Source organism: Manis pentadactyla, chromosome 2 (assembly GCF_030020395.1).
Source record: "Manis pentadactyla isolate mManPen7 chromosome 2, mManPen7.hap1, whole genome shotgun sequence".
Classification (NCBI taxonomy): domain Eukaryota; kingdom Metazoa; phylum Chordata; class Mammalia; order Pholidota; family Manidae; genus Manis; species Manis pentadactyla.
The window spans coordinates 1,999,921-2,024,462 of NC_080020.1; the positions used below are offsets into that span (position 1 = coordinate 1,999,921).

At 39.6% G+C, this 24,542-nt stretch overlaps 1 protein-coding gene across 1 annotated transcript in view; it reads right to left on the bottom strand.

Annotated features, from left to right (window-relative positions):
• COG6 (component of oligomeric golgi complex 6) overlaps positions 1-24,542 on the bottom strand; it is a 55,771-nt gene that overhangs the window by 15,343 nt on the left and 15,886 nt on the right. Inside the window, exons 6-15 of the mRNA XM_036904910.2 lie at positions 23,814-23,896; positions 23,384-23,454; positions 22,524-22,617; positions 18,141-18,269; positions 17,978-18,069; positions 16,458-16,522; positions 11,837-11,928; positions 10,574-10,691; positions 3,360-3,491; positions 2,871-3,038 (exon numbers count right to left, since the gene is read on the bottom strand). Of these exons, the coding sequence (XP_036760805.2) occupies positions 2,871-3,038; positions 3,360-3,491; positions 10,574-10,691; positions 11,837-11,928; positions 16,458-16,522; positions 17,978-18,069; positions 18,141-18,269; positions 22,524-22,617; positions 23,384-23,454; positions 23,814-23,896 (1,044 nt within the window). The remainder of the gene's footprint in view (positions 1-2,870; positions 3,039-3,359; positions 3,492-10,573; positions 10,692-11,836; positions 11,929-16,457; positions 16,523-17,977; positions 18,070-18,140; positions 18,270-22,523; positions 22,618-23,383; positions 23,455-23,813; positions 23,897-24,542) is intronic.

Genomic DNA, 24,542 nt, shown 5'->3' on the forward strand with positions numbered 1-24,542 from the left:
ATGCTCAACAAAGAGCTTTTACTGTACTTCCAGAAATCAAAGAAAAATAAGATGTGCAAATATTAACATTTAATGAAGGAGTTCCTAAGAACCAAATCAGCACATGTGAGAAAAATGAAGTAATACAGAGTTAGCATCAAAGAAACAGATTAAAGTGAACAGAAATTAGAAGCTGGAGGTGATAAAACCAACTAAGGGCAGGAGCTTCAGAATGCAAACGTAAGAGATGGAGAAGTGATGATTAATTAAAGATATCATAAAACTTGACTGATCAAAAGAAAGGGTTGACTCTTCAGACTAAAATGGTTCTGCAAATTCTGAGATGGGAACAACGGAGAGCGAGACCTACCAAAGACCATTCTGAGGAAATATCTGAACTCAAAGGACACGCCGAACAAGCTTCCAGAAGGACAGAGCACGTTCCCACAAACAGGAGCGTCAGACCAGCCCGCGCCTCCCCCGTGAGACACTGGAAGAAGCTAAGCGGGGTGGGAGAGCGCTGACAGGCTCTTGATAAGAAACGCTGACATCAAGAATCTCCCTCGGCAGTAAGGTCGCCTACTGCTGGTCTGGAGACAGTTCGGCCATGCCAACACTCACAGGGTCCTTCAGAATGCTGCTCAGTCTACGCTGCCTGTGCTCTAGAAATGGAACAACAAAGCCCGATGACAGCACAGTCATTTACCGTATGGTTACTGAATATTTTAAGCCCACTGTCGACACCTACTGCTCAGAATATCCCTTTCAAAATATTATTGCTCGCTGACAACGGCCTGGCCACCCAAGAGCTCTGCTGGGGACGGACAGTGAGGTGAACATCATTCTCATGCCTGCTGACACAGCAACCATTCTGCAGCCCACGGACAAGGAGTAATTCTGGCTTTCAAGTCTGATCATTGAAAAAATACATTTCACAAGGCGAAAGCTGCCAAAGACAGTGATTCCTCTGGTAAATGTGAGCAAAGTAAACTGAAAACCTTCTAGAAAGGATTCTCCTCTAGATGTCATTACGAACATCCATGATTCATGGGAAGAAGTCAAAGTATCAACATCCACAGGAAGAAGATGACTCCAAAAAATGATCTGAAGGGTTCAAGACCAACGCAGGCGGCCGCTGCAGGTGCGGCAGAGACCGCACGAGGGCTGGAGCCAGGAGCAGGGCCTGAGCACGGGGCTGAGCGGCCGCGCCTCAGGGGGCATCCTTAGGGGAGGAACTGCTTCTCCTGATGAGCAGAGCCAGTGGCCTCTTGAGATGCAGGCGACTCCCGGGGAAGGGTGCTAAAGTGACGACCGAGGATTCAGAGTATCACATATGCTTGTCTGGTAAAGCAGTGGCAGGGTCTGAGAGGACTGACTCCGGTTCTGAAAGCAGCTCTACTTTGGGGAGATGCTATCAGTGTCACACGCTACAGAGAAATCATCTGTGAAAGGAACAATCTGCGAGGCAAACTTCACCGCTGTCTCATTTTAACATATTATCACGGGCACCCCATCTTTCAGCAACCATCAGCCTGACTGGCCACTCAACAGACACAACATCGAAGCTGACCCTCCATCGGCAACATCACGACTCACTGAAAGCTCAGATACAGTTAGCATTTTTTGGCAATCAAGTGTTTTTTCATTAGGGTATATACATTGATTTGATTGTTTCAGACAATGATATTGCTATTACATAACAGACTGCAGTATGTGTAACGTAACTTTCACATGAACTGGGGAATCATAAAGTTCACAACTTGCGCAGCTGCGGTATTTGCTGTCCTGGGCTGATCTGGAACCGAGCTGCGGCGTCCCTGAGATGCCTGTGCAGTCGTCTCTCCCACCGCCTGCAGCTGGTCCACGGGCCTGGCAGTGCCCCAGCGCCTATCAGCAAGCATGACGGCAGCGCAGGCCTACAAGGTCTCACACACAGGGCGCGTCCTGCGGGGACGCAAACCACCACCACAGCAGATTAAAAAAAAGCTACTTGGTGACAGAACAGGCTGATGAACACCTGGTGTACCTGAGCATTGAGAAAAGGTTCAGACAAACGGCAGAGCTTGGTGTTGAATTAGTGATGAACTAATTCACAGTAAAAACTAATGCATTAAGGACAAACTTTATTAATTCCACATAAAACAAAAAAGTTACGCTAGGAAGTAAAATTAATCGGAACTCATTATATTTTTTAAAAGAAGGAAATACAAATTAGAAAATATCACAAATTTAGATAAATCAAGACCCATTCTTCAGAAAAACCTCCAAACTTTACAAATAAATTTTTACTATAGCCACTGCCCAATTGTTTATATTGTTATAACACAGAACACTGAGTTTTCTTTAAACATTGTATTTACCAAAAATTACTTTCAAAATCAGAAGCCAAGCATCTAGCAAATTTTATAAATAGCTTTGTTTTGGCCACTTTACAGACTCTCTTCATTGATACCATTTGGCTTTATAGAACTGGAGTGATTTGTGCGACAAATTGTAACGTTTCGCCCGCACTGGGTTACACACAGATAAAAATATATCTGTCCTCTGTAGCACCTTCTGCACTAGCTGTGCAGCTTAGAAAATCTAGCATATTATTCACAGTTCAGAAACTGAAATCTGCATACAGAATAACCATCCAATTAGTCAGAAAGCTTCATTCTACCATCACATAAAATATCTACTCATTACATATTCTGGCTTCTCTAGAACAAAAGTAAAAGGCTGCGTGCGTGCGTGTGCGTGCACGTGCGTGTGTGTGTGGCCTTCCATCAGAGTGTAACAAAGGATTTATAGAAAGTAGGTCACTGAAATGAGGTGAACAGAGCAACTGAGATCATATGGAGGGAAAAAACCACATTGGTTTTGAGCAGTCATTTTATGGCAAAATTTACCTGGAACTGCAGCATTTCCAGGCGCCGGTCAGTGAACTCAAACAGAGCCAGCGTCGTCCTGGTCAGGCACAAGGAATTGACCATAAAAGTGGCCATGTCGGCGGTGCCCAAGCCGCTGGCGGACACCGTGCACATCTGGAGGAGAGGGTCCAGGACGCAGGACAGCACCTGTGGGTGCAGGGTCATATGAAAGTCCCCCCGGCTGGTGACGCGGGCCTGGGTCAGGACACTTCACAATGAGTGCCAAACTACCCAGAAGGGGCCGACTTACAGAAGCACCTAGGAAAAAGACTAAATGGTAAAAAAATCACAATAGTTCTTAAAACAAGCATCAGTGAATAGATACTTTGTAGATTAAACAGAAGTAGTTTAATATTTGAAGGAAAACTTAATTGTCAAAATAGTATTGGTTATAAAATGCCAGAATTTCCACTGAACGTACAACGGAAGAGTGATAAGCAATTGTTAAAAAATGAATTTAGAACATACTTGCACGAAATCAGCTTGGCGGGCATCTAACGGTATGACTGAAGAATCATGAGATGCCAAAACTTCACGCAACAACATGAGTGTCTGATTTAATGCAGAACTTGGTCCAAGATCAGGTGGTGGGAGCTCAACCTAAAAGCAAGGATGGTTTATCACTGTTTATTTTCCCCTCTGTATTTTAAGGTGTCAGTAAATTCCAATTCACGGTAAAATAATAAATAAAAGATGTAAAACATGAGCTGACTCATTGCTAAGTCTATAGTTTATCAACAGTTTGTTGTAGTAATCAGCACACAAAATGACAGAAAATTTTTGTTAGATTATTTCAGAATAAGTGTATCACAACTAGAAGTACAGAATTTGTACGTCTAAAATTCAAAAAAATTAGAAAATTCACTGGTCTTTGAATTGTAGAGTTACACTGGCATGTGGATTTGTAATGGCCTAGTTAGTGCTTAGTTTCTTTAGACCAAGTCATGAGAAAAAAGCAATCGAGAGACAGCAGTGCCACAGCTGTAACATAACTGAGACTCACCACCCATCACAGGCCAAAACCTCAGAGACTCCAGCTCAGTATGTATAGGTTCAGGCCCTAGGAGTCTATCCTTCAACAAGAGACCAGGCGATTTCCTGAGATGGGTTCATGAGCTGCACACATCACACACACAGTGTAACAGGGTCACTGATCACAGGCACTGGAGGCAAAGAGATCCATTTTACATTTGGACCTACCACTTGGTAGTTGTGTGCCTTGGAGAAGTTATTTGACTCCTCAGACCTTCAGAGGGATCCAGAAGGATTCAGTGGGATCACAGAATCTCAGCTGCTGAGAAGAGGGCCTGGAACTTATTAACTGGAAAGAATGCCAGGTCCATCACCCCTACTCGCTTACCTGGACAGCCAAGAAGAGGTGCCCATGAACTTTTCCAAAAACACTTTTCAGAGTACTTATAATATTATTATAGTCAGATTTTGTAAATGAAACAACACTGAGTACCTTGAAGTCCACGTAAGAGATTTCAGTCTTACATTGGGTAGACAGAAAGGCATAAGAATTTTCAAGTGTCAGATCTGTATTAAGAATGTTTTATGTATAAAAGTTAAAGCATAAGTGACATCAGCAGGAATGGTGAAATACTGACTTCTGAGAATCCTCCCTCCTTCATAAAAGCAACAAAAACAAAATGTAAGAGACATGCAAACAAACAGAGAAACACAGGCCGTGCACATAAACAGTCAAAAGGAATTTCCCTGAGGAAACCCAGACATTGAAATTACTAGCCAAAGACTTCAAATACGATGTTTTAAATATGTTCAAAGAACTAAAAAGCAGAGACTGGCAGTTAACTTTCAGTTAATGAAGTTAGTTCATTAACTAAAGGGAAGTATCAGAATAATGTCTTATCAAAAAGAGAATATCAAATAAAAAGAGAAAAATGATAAAAAGAAAACTAACCAAGTAGAAATTTTGGAGTTGAAAAGCAAAATAACTGAAATGAAAAATTAACTACAGGGAATCAACAGCAGATTTAAGTAGGAAGAATACATAATCAAGACACTTGAAGACAGGTCAATAAAAATTATCCAGTCTGAGGAAGAGAAAGAAAAAAGAACTTAAAAAAATTAACAGAGTTTCAGAGAACTATGGGATGCCACCGTGACGTAAGTACAAGAGGGAGCTCAGACTGGCAGGGGGCAGAGGAGCGCAGAAAGACCACTTGAAGAGATCATTGCAGAAGACTCACAAATGTGATTAAAAAAAACATGAGTTTAAACATCCAAGTAGCTCCACAAACTCCCAGCAGAATAAACTTAAAAAGACCTACACTGAGACACATTCTAAACTGTCCAAAGACAAAGAATCGGACAGCGTAAGGGAGAGAAGTGACTCCCCCTGAGCTGAGGCTTCTCAGTAGGACTGACAGCAGATGTGTCACCGGACGACACGGAGAGCAGGGGCACCGGACGGCACACTCAAAGACCGACAGGAGATGGTCGGGGGGCTCTGCGTCAGCAGGGCTATTCAGGAAGGAAAACGGCATTAAGACAGGCCCAATAAACAAAACCAAAATTCTTCACTATCAAACCTCCACAAGAAATACTAAAGGGACTCCTTCAGGACACAATAAAGGGGCACTAGACGGCAGCTCAAATGTGCACAAAGGGAAAACACTAATAAGGATTCTGACATAGGTAAACAGAAAAGACAGTATTACTGGACTTTCTGCTTATAACTCCATTTTTTTCCCTGTCTAAAAGAAAACTGCATGAAGCAATAATTATAAATATATGTTGATGACCATACAATGTAGAAAGATGTGATTTGTAACAATAATAGCATAAAGGAAGAAGAGAACTGGGCTATTCAGGAGCAAAGCTTTCGTATCCTATTGTAAGTAAGCTGGTGTTAACTGAAACTTGATTATTATAAATTAAGATGCTAATTTTAATTCCCAGGGCACCATTGAGAGAATAATTATCTATTGTATGTACGTACACACACACACACACACACACAAACATATATTTAAATAATAAGACGGAAATATTAACACAAAAGGAGGCAGTAATGGAGGGACAGAGGAACAAAAAAACACTTAAGACATACAAGAACAAAGAACAAAATGGCAGACATAAATCCTACTTTATCAGCAATTAAATTAAGCATGACCAAAACCAGCAGAGGCTGACAGATGTAGAAAAAACAAATAACAAAAACATGACCCAACTACATGCTGTCTTCAGGAAACATGTTAGATTTAAAGACAAAAACAGACTGAAAGTGAAAAGATGGAAAAAGATAAACCTTGCAAACAGCAACCAAAATAGAGTTAGAGTACCTATACAATTTCAGACAATAAAGACTTAAAGGCAAAAATCACCACTAGAAACAAAGTTTACTACTCCTCAATCTTTTTTCCTTTTTATTCCTCAGACTCAATAATTTCCATGGTCCAATCTTCAAGTTCATTGATAATGTCTTCTGCCTACTAAAATATACCTTTGAATCACTCTAGTGAATCTTTCATTGCAATTAATGTACTTTTAAACTCTAGAATTTCTACTTGGTTTCTTTTAAAGTTTTTTAACTCTTTACAGATATTTCCATTTTGTACATAATTACCTTTTTGATTTTCTCCACATCACCCTTTAGTTCTTTGAGCACCTTTAACATGATTGTTTTAAAGACTCTGTGTAGTAGAACTGCCATCAGGACATCAGGAATAGTTTCTGATTTCTTTCTTTCCTTTGAATGGGCCACACTTTCCTTTTTCTTTGTACACCTTGTCATTTTTTTACCAGGACCTGAACATTTCAATGTAACAATTTAGTAACTCTGGAAAGCAGGTATTTCCCTTTCCCCAAGGTTTCCCATTTTCTGTTACTGTTTCTGGTTTATTTTTAGTTATCGTAACCTGTCCCTGCGTCAAGATCAGTGGAGGTGTAAGGTTAAGGTCTTCTCAGGTCTTTTATGAGCCTGTGCCTTTCCCTGCACATGTGCAGTTTCTTTCTAATTTTCCCCATATACACATCTGCTTCTGAATGTCCTAGTCTTTAATGTATGGCTCCCAAAAGGGGAAACAATAGAAAAATTAAGGGGGTGAACAAAAGCACTGGCCCTTCAAATCCCCAGAAACCCACTTGAGTGGGAAATGCTTGCAACAGTGGGGGAGGTGCAAAAACAACAGCTGCCCTCCTCTGGTCAGAGCCTAGATTCCCTGAGGTCTGGAGAACTGTGCCCTTTCTGCCCACCCCGGCTCCATAAGCTGTGTGCAAGGTGCTGCAGGAAAAGTGCCCAGCTGCCTGCCATGGCTGCGGGAGAGAAATGGGTAGATGTTCCTGTGCTGGGAGCTGAAACTGACCAAAAGTGGTGACAGTTCACCACCCGAGCCTTCCTCTAGCAACTGCAATCCTTCAACAGACTCCAGAGACCTGAGACGGTTACATTAGACTCTGGCGGGGCTGTCTACATAGTGCATGAGGCAGATTTTGGAGCTTCCTACTTTACCATTTCCCCCAAAGTTATATATTTTGATCTTGTCACTAGTTACCCTTCTATATCCATTTACTACTTCTACAAACTTTCAATTAATTCTCTTGGGTTTCTGAAGTGAATCATCATAGTATCCATAAATAATCTAATGCCTCCTCCTTTGAAATATTTATATGGCTTATTTATTTATCTGGGCTTTCTGATTTTTAAAAGTGTTACTGCCAAGCATTTTTGTCTTGTTCTTTCCTGACATAAACAGAATATATACTGCTAGTGCTCCTCTGTTAATTAAGATGTCTGCTGTTAGTTTATCTCTATATGGTTACAGTATTTTTACACTTTTACTAAGATTTACCCCCCTACAATTTGATCAACTACCACGATAATACAAAATTTTCTTATTTAACACTGAAGCATTTTTCTAACAATGAAATATTCTTGTATTCCTGGATATAACCCATACTTGGTTTTAATATAATGCTGGATTTGACCTGAAGTTAGTCTTAACTTATTCTTAACTATTTTAACTTTTTAAAAAACCTGAAGTAACCGGTTAGCTGTTTTCACTTTTGTACTATCTTTAAAAGGCTTTTATGTCAGTGTTACACCACCTAAAAGGAACTGGTACTTTCTGTGCTTCTCTGTATTTGGGAGAATTACCTGTTCTTCATGGTGTTAATGAAGCGAGCCACATAACCTGACTCGGTCTAGCGGCATGTTATCTTTAGCAATTTTTCTTCCCTCCACAGGTGCATTCAAGTTTTCCACCTCTTTTGTATTCATTTTTTGTCAATTTATTTTGTCTTAAAATTGTTCTTTTTATTCAGATTCTCACAGTTTTTTTTTTTAGTGTAAGATCACTAAATTTTAATATCGCATTCTCTAATAAATTTTAATCCTCATCTCTATTATTGCTAATATCTAATGTTATAATTTTAAATTATTTTTACTTTGGTTAAAGAATTGCTAAAAGGTTGTCAATTTGTTAATCTTTAAAAAAAATAATCATTACCTCCTGTTTTTTAATTTATCATTGAACTTTAATTCAATCTTCCCTTTCACCATTCTGCTTCCTTGCTGTCCTTCAAACTTCACAGCAAGAGTGCATGTTAGCACACTGCGCTTTCAGTCACCGGCCCGTATGCCTCCAGCTGGGACACCTCTGGGTACTAGGCTCATCTGCGTGCCTTTCCACGTACCACACACCCTGGCTCCTGTCCCGACCACATGACGGAAACTGTTCTCAGGAAGTCAAGGATCATCTACAGGTTGTCAAAGACACCAAGCCTGCTGTCCTTGTTTTCTAGAACTCTTCATACAGTGTTGCTGTTAACCACGCCCTCCTTCCCAAAACTCTAGCCTCTGGGCTTTTCTGATGAAGCACGTTTCCTCATTTTTCTCCTGTCCCTCCAGTTACCCTCCCTCAGCTCCCACCACAGGTGGGCAGCTTTCCTCCCGCGTGTTTCCAAGCCTGTCCTGAGAGCTCTACTCCTATTAAACATGATTCCTGGTGACCTCACCCAAATCCATCAATCTAACTACCTTTTATGTACAACACTCTCGGAACCCACAACGTACAGCTCCACCCTAGAGGGGGCCAACTGCCTGGGACACACCACAGCACCGCGACTTGTCTCACCCGGACACCACCACCTTCGTCCCCCAGATTTCACCCTGTGTTCCAGATACTTGTGATTAGTACTAATATTCCCAGGCTGGTAACCCAGGAATGACTTTGGTCTCCTCCTTCTCATTTACCCATATTCAGTCACCAAGTTCTGAATGTCCACCTTTACTCCTCAGGAATGTGTCCTTTCATGGCTTTCCTGGGTCTTTGCCTTGGATCATGTGTCTTTATAAAAACTACTTTGATACCCCCCAATTTTCATGTCTGCTACCTGGCCTTTCTCCTATCTACATGCCACACCACTTCCCAAGTGACCTTTTAGTAAATGAAAAATTTGCTTACTGGTGACTCACAGCTTGTGCTCTAGCATATTCTATCTGTTTTCTCTTGGGATGACCTTGGCCCACACCCTTCTACCCTCCCTAAACCTAACACCCTTTAAAGCTCAAGTCAGGCACATGTGGGTTGCTATATATATGCCTCCCTTTTGTGCTACGATAGCACCTTGGACACATGTAGTTCATAAATATGATTCTACCATAATCAGTAATTCATTTGACTATTTTCCACTAAAAGAGAAGAAACCTGAGGCCAACAGGTTGCTTGCATTTGTTTATGTTCAAAGTCTGTATCATGTAGGAATAATTTTAGAAGAATTATAAGAACTTATATGAACACACACACACACACAAATTGACTGTTAGCAAACTTCTGGGGCAAAACAGGAAAAGATGTAAGATAAATACTCCAGCTACAAATTCATGTTACTTTTCCAAAAGAATCTGAGTTGTGCATGGCTCCTATTAAGGCTTTCCTGAGCTTAAGAATATAAAAATTGATAGGCTGTCTATACTGGACTGCTACTGACTGTTCTATTAGTTATTACAGAATCTGTGCCTAATACAGCCAGCCTATCAGACAGAGCAGTATGATTAACAAAAAAAGCCAGCATGATGACTGTCATGTATCCTTGCAAAACTTGAGTTCTCAAATAAGGAAACAAGAATAAAGAAGAATTTGATTATTTAAACCCATTCTGTAGGATCCTACCATAATACGCAGCTCAATTTAAAATATTACCTCTCATAGGACTCTCAGGTTTTTGTTGTTTACTTAGTTTTTGTGGGAGTATTTATCTTGTTTGTTTTCATATTTAATCATAGTATACAACTCAAAGGAGCATAAATTCCATAAGGACAGAGATGGACCACCAGACAGTAAAAATACAAGCAAGCTGTTTAGAAAAAAACAGTAAGAGTTCATTTTTCAATCTGTATGTTATCTTAGCTCCAACCTAAATATAGTAAGTTTGCCTTAATTACAGATATTTGGCTATAGAAAAATGGCAGTGAAACAAGGGCTTGAGATTCTATCTACAATGACGACTCGATGTTGCAGTGTTCCAGGAAAGGACTCTACACCCAGACCAGAAAACCACCTCAGAATGAATTGTGTTGTTCACAGGAAGGACGCAAAAGAACAAGTGTATGGAATGGGAAAAAATCATAACCAATGTAAAAGCAGTAACATGACATTTTTAGGTGGAAAAGATTCACAGTCATATAGTTTAAGAATTGCATGTTTCAAACATACCTTGTCCATTAATTTACTTGCGTGAAGACTCAAGCTATTGAAGAATATCTTTTTGCTCAGCAAGTGCATTTCTTCAATGGTCGTCAGTAATGTAGCTGCACTATTTCCAACAATGCCACTAAAAGCAAAGAGTATTTCAGGTCACAAAACAGGCTAAAACAATTCAGTTCTTTAACTGAGTATAATTTATTTAAAAGACCTAGATTTAAATGAAAGTTTTCTGTAGACTATAACCTGCCAATTAAAAATAATTACTATAGCTTCATAAAGAAATGACAGGGTTTTTTTCAAGTTAGGTGATGAACAAATGAAAACAAAGTACATTTTTAATATTGCACAATTTGTGTTAGAAAAAGTAGGTCAGAACAGACATTCATAATATGCAAACCTATGCCTCTACTTTTCCTCTATTACAGAAAATGTATGTTTTGATTATCCAAGACCTAATTTTACAGAAGCCATTCCACCAATGTCTCTATTGATAAAACATTTAAAATTTTCAAATTAATACTGAGTTATTCATTTAATTTAACATATTTTTCTTATATTGTATCTGTCATTTATAATAACCACCATGTATTTTTACAACTGGCCTTCTGTTCCTGATACTGGCATATAGGATGAAGTCATTTTTAAATATTTTAATAGACTAATATGGAAACTATCAAAAATATAGCATGTCTTACAGTGACATTTGTAATAAAGCTTAAGTGTATGCCATCAACAGATATATGCAGGTAAAATATGAATGCAAATTTCGGAGTCGATCATCATATTTCAGATAAGACAAGTGGTTCCTAATCAGATTAAGTACTTTTTATTTAGAGAAGATAAAGCTATAGCTCTGTTTTACCAGTAACAGAAAACTAAAGCTTGAAGACAAATTTGTTATTTACACTCAGAAAGGACATTTTACTTTTTTGCCCTCTAATACACATACATCACATCCAGCTGCTTAAGGCCCGTGGGTCTCTTCTATTAACGGAAGACTCAAAAATCTCACTACGGACCCACAGCGCCGCGCCAGTTGTACGTGTGTGGCTGTGGGTGTGTACGTGTACGTACATCTGGGGAAGCTGGGTCGAAGGAGAGGGCAGACATCAAACCACAGCACGAATGACACGCTCATGATTCACACAGTGGCTGTTCTACTGGTCACACTCGGTCGTGTAAATGGCGAAAACAAAAAATACCTCTCACTCTATTCTAACTGAAATGAGCTTTCCCGTGGGACCCACAAGCACATTTAACCACTCCTCTTACCTGATTGTATGGTGGTAAAATTTAAGGAGGTTGGAAATTTTATATAATAAAACTGCCCCGGGTTCAGCAACTATTACTTGTTCAATTCGAACCTATTAAAACATGTGAGAAAAAATTTAAAATTTCTTAAAAGCATAATTTTTCTTCATTAATCACATGGTACATATAGCATTAGAAAAGGAAAAAATTAAATACTGCAGGAATCACAAAATTCCTTCTGAATAATTTCTGAATATGAAATCATAGGAGATAGTAAAATAACAGACATTTTAATACAGACACTCTACAAAAAACGCTTCATCACCTACAGAATTTGGCTCAAAGCAGGTGTTATCAGAAAGAGCCAACATGATGAATCATTCTAAAGTTTTCCCCAGTACATAATGGAATCTAGTCCAGCACCAAATTGCAAAGCAGCTGTGACAGCCCTGAAAACAGGTTAGCAGTGAAAATATACTGCTCTACCACCAAATATTCAGAAAAAATGAAAGCATTCTTATCTTCTATCTATTACACCAAGTTGCATTTTATATTAAAGAATAGGAAAACAGACAAATCTTTAATTTCAAGAGTACTAGGCCAGTAACAGATCTACCTCAAGGTGAGCGTGCCCTGCCTCAAGATTAACTACTGGGAATCTTCCCCGATTAAATTCCGCCCCTCGGGGCTCCACCCCTTACTTTGTTTCCTGATTAACGAACGCCATCTGAACACGCCCATACGCGCTTACTCACGACTACGGCACCTGTCCCGAAGCTGCTGCGGGCATTGCGTCTTGCTTCCTAACTGGATTCTAACCACAGACATTGTGTTTTCTGCTGCTTCTGCAGCTCTACAAGCACCTGGTACAATAGTACAGACACAACAGATGCTTTTGAAAGTTGAAGTTTCTCTGTACTTGGATTTTGGAATATGTCATAATGTCAACATATGTGATTTGCTGAATTTCACAAATTTATGTACACAACATACAAAAATCTCTTGGATTACAGAAATTAATTGGCCTTTACATTAATACATTTATGAAACTGATACCTCTTTTGGCATAAGGTAATAGACTGGCTAACTAGTCTATTATATGATACTATAAATCATGAATGGCATCTGAATAGTTTTCAAATTACAATTTTAATAGTGACTTAAATTATGTATCATTAAATGAAATGTAAAAGTGGTATTCTCTGAATTTTAATACAGTTATTAGGGCAAAATACAAAGGATACTAATTGTAGACAGATGCTCCCTAGTAACACCATCTCTACTATCTGGCAATCTGCTTTCTAGAATTTTCAGGCATCAAGAAAAGACTTCATCTCAACTCCCTTAAGAAATAAAGAAAGGAGGAAGAAGGAAAGAAGGAAAGGAAATGAGGGAAGTGCAGGAGGGAAGAAGAAAGAAAAAAATAAAACGACTTCCAGCTCTCACACACACACAGGTTTGCTGGAAAGGAGCGGCCCTTCGGCTCCAATGAGACAAGACCAAGGATCCAGTGCCGGGAGATTTCCGCGTGACACCCCAGGGCGGGCGGGTCCGGCACTCTCTGTTTCATGAGGATCACTCAGGGGGCCAGTCAAGCTCAGTAAAAGCCAACGGTCACGGGAAAAACAACAGGCGGTAAGACAAACAGACACAAAGTAGAAAGAGTGATGAAGGAAACCGAGGCAGCGGGCCGGCAGCGGCGGCGGCGCAGGATACACGCTGCTCTCCACAGTCCGGGCGCAGACGAAGCACCCCACAAACCAACTGTACCAGAAACGGCACGGATGATAAAGGCAGGAATTTTAAAAGCGGCAAAACGGGCTGCAGGCAACCTGACAACAACCTCGGAAAGCGGTATGGAAGCACAGCCGCTTTATTCCGACGTCAGAGCGGCCGGAACCTAAGAATGGGAGCGAGAGGAGCGCATGCCTGGGGGGGGGGACGAGCGGGGAGGCCTGGCCGACCACGACCGACCCCCGTTCCCCCCACGGGAGGCGGCTGCTCGGGGTGCGCCCGTCCCCAGCGCACGCAGGCGAGCTGAGGGCGCCCTGACCGCGCCGTGCCCTCCAGCACGGGGCTGTTCTCCCCGCCATTACCTCTGTACTTGACACCTACCTGCAGAGAACCCTCCCGAATTTACGGTCAGGGGCATTTAACACAATAAAGTTGTTATTAAGTGACATAAAATTTGAATAGCAGCTGGCAATCTAGAACTTTCACATAAAAGGACCGTTTTGCCTATGGGTTTGAAAAACAATGATTCAAAATGTTAATTCTGATGCTTTTAGCTACGACTTTGGAGTGAAGACGCTGCACGGCTATAGGCTTGCTGCTGGTGATCCCCTGTACCCTCTCCACATCATGTTTTTTATCTATGTAGTTTAAAGCAGACTTTGAAAACGAAGTAACTAGAGATCATATCTTAACGCATACATTTGTAAGTACACAGTCCACTACCTATGAAACTTCACTTTATTAAACAAAAAAAATGGTGGTGAAATATAGGATAGAGTAAAACAAATACAGAGTTTCTCAGGGACATCTCCAATGCCCATCACAAGCTTTTCTCTATGCTTCTAACAATGAACTCCTCCCTTTCCTACAGAGAATTCATTCCTGCAAAAAAGAGATTGAGTGACAGGAATCTGGCCAAAACATTCAGTGTCATATGCCATGATTAAAAATTTAGCTGTTTCACATAATACAGGCAGATCCTGGGGAGGAGAGTACAGCACAGAGAAGACAAGCATGGACTCTAGCAACTTACTAGCTGAGGGACAGTGACTGCAATGGGGCGTGGGGGGGACTGGATAATACGGGTGAATGAGTAACCACAATGTTGCTCATGCGAAACCTTCATACGTTTGTACATCAATGATACCTTAATAAAAAAAAAATTTAGCTGCTTATTAGGAGGAAAAAGGTTTTATGTTAATGGAAGGTAAAAGCAAACAGATTATAAAGAAAAATATTTAAAATTATAATTGCAAAAGAAAATGTTAGAGCTTTTTTTTGTCAGCTAACTACTGTATCACTGAGAATATTAGATACCTAAATGAGGTCATACAGAAAAAAACTCTCAAAATAACACTGTGCGTAGAGAAAGGAGAGGAGTCGTCACTGGGTCCCATGTGTCTATCAAGCCAATCTGATGTGTAACTACCAAAGTGAATGCATGTCAGATATTCTCTGGAGTATGTGATAAATATTACCACCATGTGGAAAGATTTAAGGTTTCCATCACTTCAGGAATTAAAAGGATTTTTCTTAATTTTACAATAAGATAATCTTTGTTGGCTTCCTAGTTTCCTTCTTCACCTTTAAAATATCTGAAATTAAAATTTCACAGGGAGTCACAATAATGTCCTACAATTGTTATAAAAATTTTCTGGGCATATACATTTAAATAAGATGACATGAGAATTTTTAAGTACATTTTAAAAGAAAGGGAGACTAGTATATAATCTTTATATAAGCAATGGGTGTTATTTTTAACACATTTAATATGGTTAGAAAGCACTAGAAATGGTCAAAAAGCACATTTAATGCTTTCTAGTCAGATCAGGACAGGAAACTCTAAGGTTCATTCCAGCCTAGAATAGTATCTTACATAATTACTGAAAAAACACAAAAAGGAAAAGAAGGAATGAGTAATATAAGGAATACAATACTGTAAGTAAGGGGGGAACACAGGGCAGATGAAACATGATTTATTCTCAAAGGGACTAGGACTTGTATTCAACTACATGTAGTTACATAATCAAGTTACAGTAATAATGAAATTTGTAGACATAACCAGTGCCACAAGGTACATCATCTGAGATTCCGTTGCCTGGATACAAAATACCAAATAAAATCTTGGAAACAAAAAATTAGTTTCAAAATTTGATTTTTGGTAAGAATAGATCACAAAACTTCTGGACTTTAATTTCTATGTCGTAACTGAAGTCAATCAACAAAGAAAAGAAAACCAGTACTTGCAAAATATTCTACAAATGTTAATAAAGAAAAATACCATCTGTTGCAGGCCGAGCAGGTGTCAGGAACTGCTTTTCATGGGCCCAGTTTTCTCACTTAATCCTCACAAGCACCCTAACAGCAGGTATTCCTGCACAGTCTAAATTGAGCCAATCAACAGGGCAGAAGAGTCAGGCCATTTGAACAAGTCAACGCACCTCAGTTTGACTTCAAATTCTGTTCCTGCTGCTGTAAACAGTATTGACAGTAACACTGAAGCATGTTATCATTTATCCTTGGATTTACCGTTATTTATTGCTGATTAAAAAATATACTACACCTGAAGCAATAAAGTAAATGGAGTATGTTCTGAGTAAATCTCTGTGAAGAGTTCATAGATTAGTTATTTCAATTTAACAGATTTTTTCTCAATTAATTAACATAAATTACTATGGGAAGAACATGTAAAAAAAAAAAAGTCAATGCAAACTAAGAATATTTCACATTTTCTTTCCGAAAAAGAAAACTATGGTCATTTTTAAATGTATTTTATTGCCCTATATTAATGTGTTAGTTATTTGAGAAAATTACAGCTTGGTTTCAAACACTGAGTTCCTTTAAACTCATATGAGTCAGGCAATGATTTAACCAGACACCATAACATGTATAAAGAAAATATTTTTACCTTTAAGGGCCTGCACACACCCTCGGTGATATGTCCAACAACTTCTTGAATATTTTCTTCAACACCTACCATAAATTATAACATAACAGAAAATTTTTCCCATGTTACATATTGCTTCACATAAGTTCAAAAACTAACCAAAATACATATGATGAATGGCACTAATAACACTTAAAATAACCATAACAATATTTTATCAAGTTCAGTATTCTTTAGGACATGATTATATTAATATGTGACCTAGACACTTGTTAATTCATTTGCCTCTTAATGAAATATTACTTCTTTGTGAAAAAGAGTAAATGTATGAGTCACAGGAAAAAAAACTGAAATACATTAACTGAAGGAAGTAAAGTGAAGATGTACCACCATCTGTTCTACAAGCATCTCACTCTAGGAAGTGGTGCTGAGCACAGAAGCTGAGGCCACAGATGGAAAACACCCTTTGCCATCTAATGGGAAGACTGTCTACTAACTGCCGACTATTTGTGTCAAGCTCTGTACTAGAACTTCACATTTAATAATTGTAACTACCTTCATCTTGACAGACGGAGAAACTGAAGCTTGAAAGAATTAAACCTTTCCACGGAGTGACCTATTTCATCCAACTGTTTTCTTTCCACCTCTTTCACACGGTCTCTTTTAGATACTTTACTATATCTTTGAATACATTTTTTAAACTGGGTAATCAGGATAACAGAAAACAATTTTAACAAGTGCAGACTTTGTGCCTATCTAGCATATAGGCTAAATCTAATCTCTGTAACAAAGGGTTAAGAATGAGGGGGTTAAGGACGGCCGCCAGTCTGTGCACTGGCTTCTCTGAGGATGACCTGCTGAACCAGACTGCTGTGGGCTGAACCACGCAAAATAGTCAGGCGACAGCAGCCACAATATCCCTCTCCACTTTCTATTAAAAACAGAACATCTTAATTTTCCATTAACCCTTCAAACTCTTCAACAGGCATCTTAAGGTAATCACAACTAAGAATATTTGAAATTCTGTAAACAACAGGTATCAGCAAAATAGTCATTTTTCTTCCTTGATTTCAAAACCAAAATTTTAAGCACAGTTAGTACACAGGTGATTCTTCCGAACGACTTTAAAACAGTCACATGCAAAGGAATAAAGGGCTTGTATATTAGACATGAAAAGTGAGTAACTTACAGACCTCAGCAAGTGACTCAGTCTGTTCACTCACAGGCAAAATAAAGATACCACCACCTTTGCCTTTAAGGCCTGGCATGGAAGACGTGGGGTAACGCGCAGCAGGCCCTCCAGGAGCGCCGTGCCGGTGGGGTGTGAGCCCGGAACGGAGGACAGCAAGGACCCACTAAGGTGTGCACAGCGTGACGGGATGACGGGATGGAGGAGAACGTCTGTTAGCAGGCAGGGGAACGAGGGAGGCACGTTTGCTAGGGTGCTCTTTGTCCCATGCGGTGTGCAGACGCCGTAGTCAGAGCGGACACCAGAACGCCCTGGGCCTTCCCTGTGCGGCGCGACAACAGCGGAGGCCCACCTTGCGTAGTCACGCGCTTTAAGAGGGCGTCGAGGTGTTCCTTTTCAGAGGCAGTAGCCTGATGGAGCCACGCCAGCATGTCCCCCACGTACCTAGGGAGAAAACCAGGGTTGGTAAAGGTTTCCTCAGAAAACCGCAGTTCCCCGTGCTGCCTGACTGCTACCTCAGAGGGTCGTGGGAGTGCATTTCAATGGGCCTGGGCGTCCCTCCGGGGCCTCCTCGGGTCAGGGCGTCGATGAATCCGCGGACAACGGTACTCCTCCTGGCCGTGCCGAACTCATCCAGGGAATACCTACAGGACACAGGGTACTTGGAAACAGCTGTTTTTCTCAACAGTTAGATTCACACAATTTCTGAGATAAGCAAGACATCTAAACCATCTTAACAAACTCTCTCAAGAAATACTGTTTTCAAACAAAAAAACATTTAGGAAATGCAACTTGATCATAATTACAGTTCAATCTTGGGGTACATATTTTTCTACCTCGTAAGAAAGAATGCCGGGATTTGGGGCAGTGGCAGTGAGAGAGCAAGTAGTGGGTTTGATAAAAGTAAAAATCAAGGTCAAGTGGGAGCCCTGTACACGTCAGGTTTCAGCACCCTCAGAGCCCAGAACCTGACGCCACAGAGCTCACATGGCCATGGGGTCTGGTCCTCAAAGGGAGGGAGAGAGAACCCCACAATCCAAAAAACAAGACTTTTTCTTCCACATTAAAAAATTGTCGTCTACACAAACTACCACAAGTTGCCCCAAACATACTATTTGTCTTTAAAAGCTGTCACATAGCAGACATATTACAATATTAGACATATTACATGTTCCCTAAATTTACAACCAACTAGGCCTACAGAGCAAATCCTTTTTTCAGTATATATACTAAGAATACATTTATATAGAGGTACATATATTTTTAACATATAAACTATATATTTAAGTTATCTATTGTGGTTGAAAGGGGAAAGAAAACTTTTTCTAAAGTGAGGGAATTTGTAGGAAAGGGAAGCTTTGAACTGGGAGATCAAACCGGGTGAAGCTCTAAGATGGCTTAGAGTTGCCAAGCGCGCCCCGTTCTCTGACCAGAACCAGCCTTTGTTTCCCATTATCTCCACGATTCCTTACACCCACTGACCAACTAAAAGTTCCTTCTATTTTAAAAGTACACAGGGAAACAAAATTTGATTCGCAGCTCAATGTCAGCACATTCTAGACCCACTAACTTTTAAATCTCTCAACAGTATTCTAGCAGACTAAATATTGAGTTGTTTCATTACCTGACATACAAATGAAAGTTAGTAAAATCCCAAACGTTTCCAAAAGAATTAATTTCATATACTATACTAAAAAGTTACACTGCTGTAATATGCCACTGATTTAATTTTAAAAATCTCCATTTTAAATAAAAGGGAAAATGTAGTGAAGTGGTCAGTAGCTATATATTTTTAGAAATCTGAACCTTCTTAAAGGACTGTTCACTAGTAACCTGATCTCTGTTCTCTGTGTTTATTTTCAGTTAAAAATAAATGGTTTAGAAACTCCATGTAGTGACATCCTAGTAGTATGTTAAGATGAAAAAACAATCTCAAGTTAAATTTTTGCTGAAAAACTTCTATTTTTCCTCTTTTGCTCTTAAATTATAAATGTTTCATGTGTAGAATGAATTCCTTTAAATGATCACCAACTCTAAGATGATCACCTAATTACCTATGACAGCACAAAATATACCAGCTTTTTACTTCTTAAAATATAAAACGAATTCTCACCCTGAAGACCTGATAAGCAGAAACCACCTAACTTCTGCTTCTGGGACTGTTCATTCTGACAAGCTGATCAGAAACCAGTGACCCCACCAGCATTTTAAATGAGAGGGAGGGTATTCATCAAAGGACTTTCAGTGATGATCTAGACATGAAACACCTTTTCCCCAAGACAAAGAAAATGCAGCTGACCAAAGACAGATTCTTTTCCAACAGGGTCAGATATTCAAATGTAGTTTTACAAAGGTGAATGCTAAAATAATGTGAATTTTCCAAAATGCCTCCAGTTAAAACTGAGATCATCATTTTTTATGTCTACCTGGAGTAAGAAAAGAAAAATCCTGGCCAAATGGCAAAAAAAGGATGAAAAATTTTAGGTAAAAACCAAATTGGAAGATAATGGTGTAAAAGCCTATGAAATACAATGCAACAAATACATAAAGAATGAAGAAAAATCAGCACTGGATGTATTACTACATTCTTTAATAATTTATACTCTGGCAATTTACCTATGGAAAGAAGACATCAATTCATTCATTCTACTATAATACATTTATTTTTAAGGCAATTCTGTCCTTGAGTCATTAAGAGTTAATAAATGGCACCAGCACTCCAGCTATGTTAACTAACTAGTGAAAAGTGGGTACACTTCCTAGAACATGATGCCTCCACGTTTGAGAAGACAATGAACAAGTGAAGCGGTCACTCATTTCTTAGATCAAGTTCACAGCACCACCTGGTGGCTAATGTGATACATTAGTAAGTTTTTCCTGAATTTAAAGAACACCACTTTGAACATGTATAACTTAATGAAAGGACAACGTTATTTTCTTAGCATTCATCTTATGATAATCAACTGGTCTTAAAATCTTCTTTCTTCTTCACTCAACTTCCAAACACTTTATACAAAACTTCAAATTGCACTATTGCCCCCCATTCCCTGGCACATGCCCTTCAGAGATAAATCTCTATGCCCCTGTAGTTTAGTTCTATTCTTTGTCTTCAAGCTTCTGCCTGGCCGTCACATAGGCCCTAAACACATCCCTCCATAGTTGACAGTTTTCCAGTTTATCTTATTTCCTTTCAAAATAAAAATAATAGCTATTATTTAGAGATGAGCAAAGCATTATGCTACCTTACGCAAACAATCTAATTTATCTTCACAACCCTGTAGATAGGCACTATTTTTATCCTTATTTCACAGCTAAGAAGACTGAAGGTAGAGGGTCTTGCCAAAAAATCTAATTCTGAGCCCACCTTCTAAACCATGACGCAATATTGGTCCCTTCAAAGTATTTATCAAGAATCAAAATTCAGAAAGAACATTCATGGTAGAAGTCAGTTAACATTTTCAGATGCCCAAAGCACACAAAGGCCTTTTTTTAAGAGATTAATCTTATGAGTATCAATCTGTGGACAATGTAACATTTTATTAAAACCAAACAGCAAACATTTTAAGTACTAAAAGACTCTTACAATCAAACACCAATACCTTAAAGTGAAAAGGCTGGGAAGGAAATTTCAAGTACCTACCGTGTGCTATCATGTGTCATGCCCAACACTGAGGGTCCTAACAATTCGGCCCCACTGACCAACATCCTGTGCAAGCCTGGCAGTTAACTTCCCAGACTGCACGCCCTTCCTGAGTCCACACCTCGGCGCCTGCCGTTCCCTGGACTGGGGATGTTCTTGCCCTCCTTTTCTTCCTAGAAAATGCCTTTCCAACCTTCAGAACTCGCTTCCTACCCACTTCCCAAAGGAAACCTGCCCTGATGTTCACCCCTTTCCCCTACCACGGAATATACTTGGGGCACACAGTGCCTGAAACATCACCTCTATTAACAGTAATTAATATATTCACTAAAATGGATGTGTTCATGCCTGGTCTCTTGAGAGAGCATACGGGGGTAGGGCTTTATTGATGCTGGGGCTCAAGCGCTCAGAGGGCTGCTCACTGTGCACTAAGTGCACTCTAAGTGGCCCTGGGATGTTTGTGTCACACAGCTCTGCCAGCAGCCATGTTCTGGAACCTTTTACAGGCGAAGCAAAGCTGCACTCACAGAGCAGAGTAACAGGGAATTCCTCTAAAACTACTACACATCTAAAAGTCAAGATTCAATGCCTATGTAAGAGTGCCCTGGCTTGCTTGTTCTGAATTATATTCCCCATCTGGTCTCCTTATTTTCATACTATTCCAGAAATTTAAAAAGTGTTTGCTTCTATTTTACATGGAAAATAAAAGAGTAAGTTTAAAACACAGAATAATATGTAAACAAGTTACTAATGCACACGGTTCTTACTCAAAGCATTATCTCCCTCTTGGTTGGCATAACCTACAGGATCAAAGGCCTGAACATTTTCTGTTCTTGAATCCTATTAATGGAATCCTGATTTTAAATTTTCTTTTTCCATCCCTGAGTACTTCTCAGCCCCCCTATTTGGCCTCCTTCTCTCCAGGGCAGGGATGATAGAGGAGTTTCAGCTTCATACAAGTCCAAGGCAGTTACTGAGCTGGCACACTGGGGAAAAGCCCCTTAACCTCTACATAAATGAGGGGCAGTGGGGCTACAGGGACACCTTGCTTTACCATCTGTATCACATTCTGTAACACACCACATGCGAAGTAAGCTGATGTTCCAACGATACACATAAAATATGAGATGAAAACATCACTGTACATTATTAGAAGTATTACTGACACTATCATATGCATTTGATAATACTGAGAGCTAATGTAAATTATCAGGGAAAAGGTGGATTCGGCTTTTTGAATCAGGAGAGAGTCACCCACTTGTATAAGACAGGCCTATCCTGCAGGGCTTCCATTGCCTGAGTTAACACTGGAGGTATGTCACATGATTCCTGCGTCAGCATTCTGCATTCACCTGAAAAACAGTGCAATCAAATAGTTAACAGTTAAATTAATAATTGCGTCCAAGGTGACCACAGAGGTCTTAGAAGTGGAAGAGCCTGAGAAGAGACTCAGAGATATGAGACAGGAGAGGGAGCAGGAGAGCTTTAGAGGTTCGAGCGCCTAGAAGGCTCTGAAAATGGGCGAAGGGGCCCCAAGCCAGGAACGTGGGCAGCCTCTGGAAACTGGGAGAAGCCCTCGGTGACAGCCAGCACGGAAACTCGACCCCCTCCTACAGGCTAAGGAAACAAGTTATGCCAAGAAACTAAGTGAGCGAGGGACAGAAGACTCCTTCCTGCCTCCAGGAACGACTGGGGCCCCGCCGACACCTCACTTCAGTGTGGTGAGAACCACATCCGATTCCTGACCAACACAACTCTACGGGAGTGAATCTGCTGTTTTAAGCCATTACGTTGTGGTCACATGCAGCAAGACAGAATTAATTCACCAGTTATAAAACAGTTACATAAATAACAAGCAATGTCCAATCAACTCTAAGACGACCGAGGGCAGAGACACCGGCTTTCTTTTTCATCCCCGTCTCTCGGTCACCCAGAGCTTGGACTGGAGGACACGCTCGTGATCATGAAGACAGAACGTTCAAATGCAAAGTTTGCTTCTTTTTAAAAATACTTTTTGATTTCCAAGATCAAGACATATCAAATTAAGACCCAGCAAAATAACAAAGTCATAATAAACTAATACTCATGCGTCTACAGCACAAGAAAGAAACCACTTACTTTGAGCCCATCGGTAAAGCCTTTCATAAGCTGTTTCCTGAAGCAAGGCCATCTGCTCCATAATTTCTAAACTAAAAAAAATTAAAGATTTAGTATAATTTAAAGTTTCAACTAATAGCTACATCTAAGAACTATTTTGCTTAATGAGAGAATGACTTGGTTACAGCACATTAATTTTTTATCATTTTATGGAATCATTTTCAGTAACTTATAATTCATCAATTGTCAGGTTTTAATACCACTATTTAGGTATCCAAATACTGTTTTACTCTAAACATATCAGGTAATAACTTCCTCATTATCCAAAGAAATAAAAAGAGTGAACTCCTTTTTCACAAAGTATCATATAGTTTCAAAAAGAACTTGGAATGTTTTGAAGACGTTAAAAATATAAGAGAGAAAGCAATTATGAATTTAAAAGGTCACTCACCCTGCAGTTTGCTGGTTTGTACGCAGGAGAACTTTGACATCATTATGAATCTGTTTTACTCTCCCCAGTGCCTTGAAAAAATCCTTTAAAATTAAGAATGAAACTTTAAAAAAGCCTTCTTTGCAGGTAAAATTACATTACTCTAAATTACCACCACAGAGGAGAAACAAATTCTTTCACTTACTCTAGTGAAGCCTTCCTATACTGATCTCAACTTTCTGTTTTGTTAACAGGAAGTATTAGCAGATATTGACTCACCTTTTAAAATACATTTTAATTCAATGTCTACCGTGTACTAAATAGTGTACTAATTGCCAGGGATACAAAATTTATAGACAAAAATCTCTGTCCTCAAGAAATACACAGCCTAGCAAACAAAAATGCCGACTTGAAGATTATTGCACAAAGAAAAACTTGCTGTGCATTACACGTCTTATGGTTAATTAAACTTGGCGTTGTTATCACCGAAGACGATGTTTATGTATCTTATATACCCATTCCTGTCCCCCCATCTGAGCACAGAATGCACACTTAGATGTGTAAAAGACGCTCGTTAAATATACAGGAGCTGACTAATGCTGAACTCCAAAAATGCTCTTCCTTTTGCCTGAGTTTCCAGGTAGCCACAAACGGTATCCCAACCGAGAAAATAATGTATGAGTTCTTTTTCTTTGATAAATTAAAACTCCAATACTGTTTACTACTTCTGTTAAATGGAGAAAAGGTGAG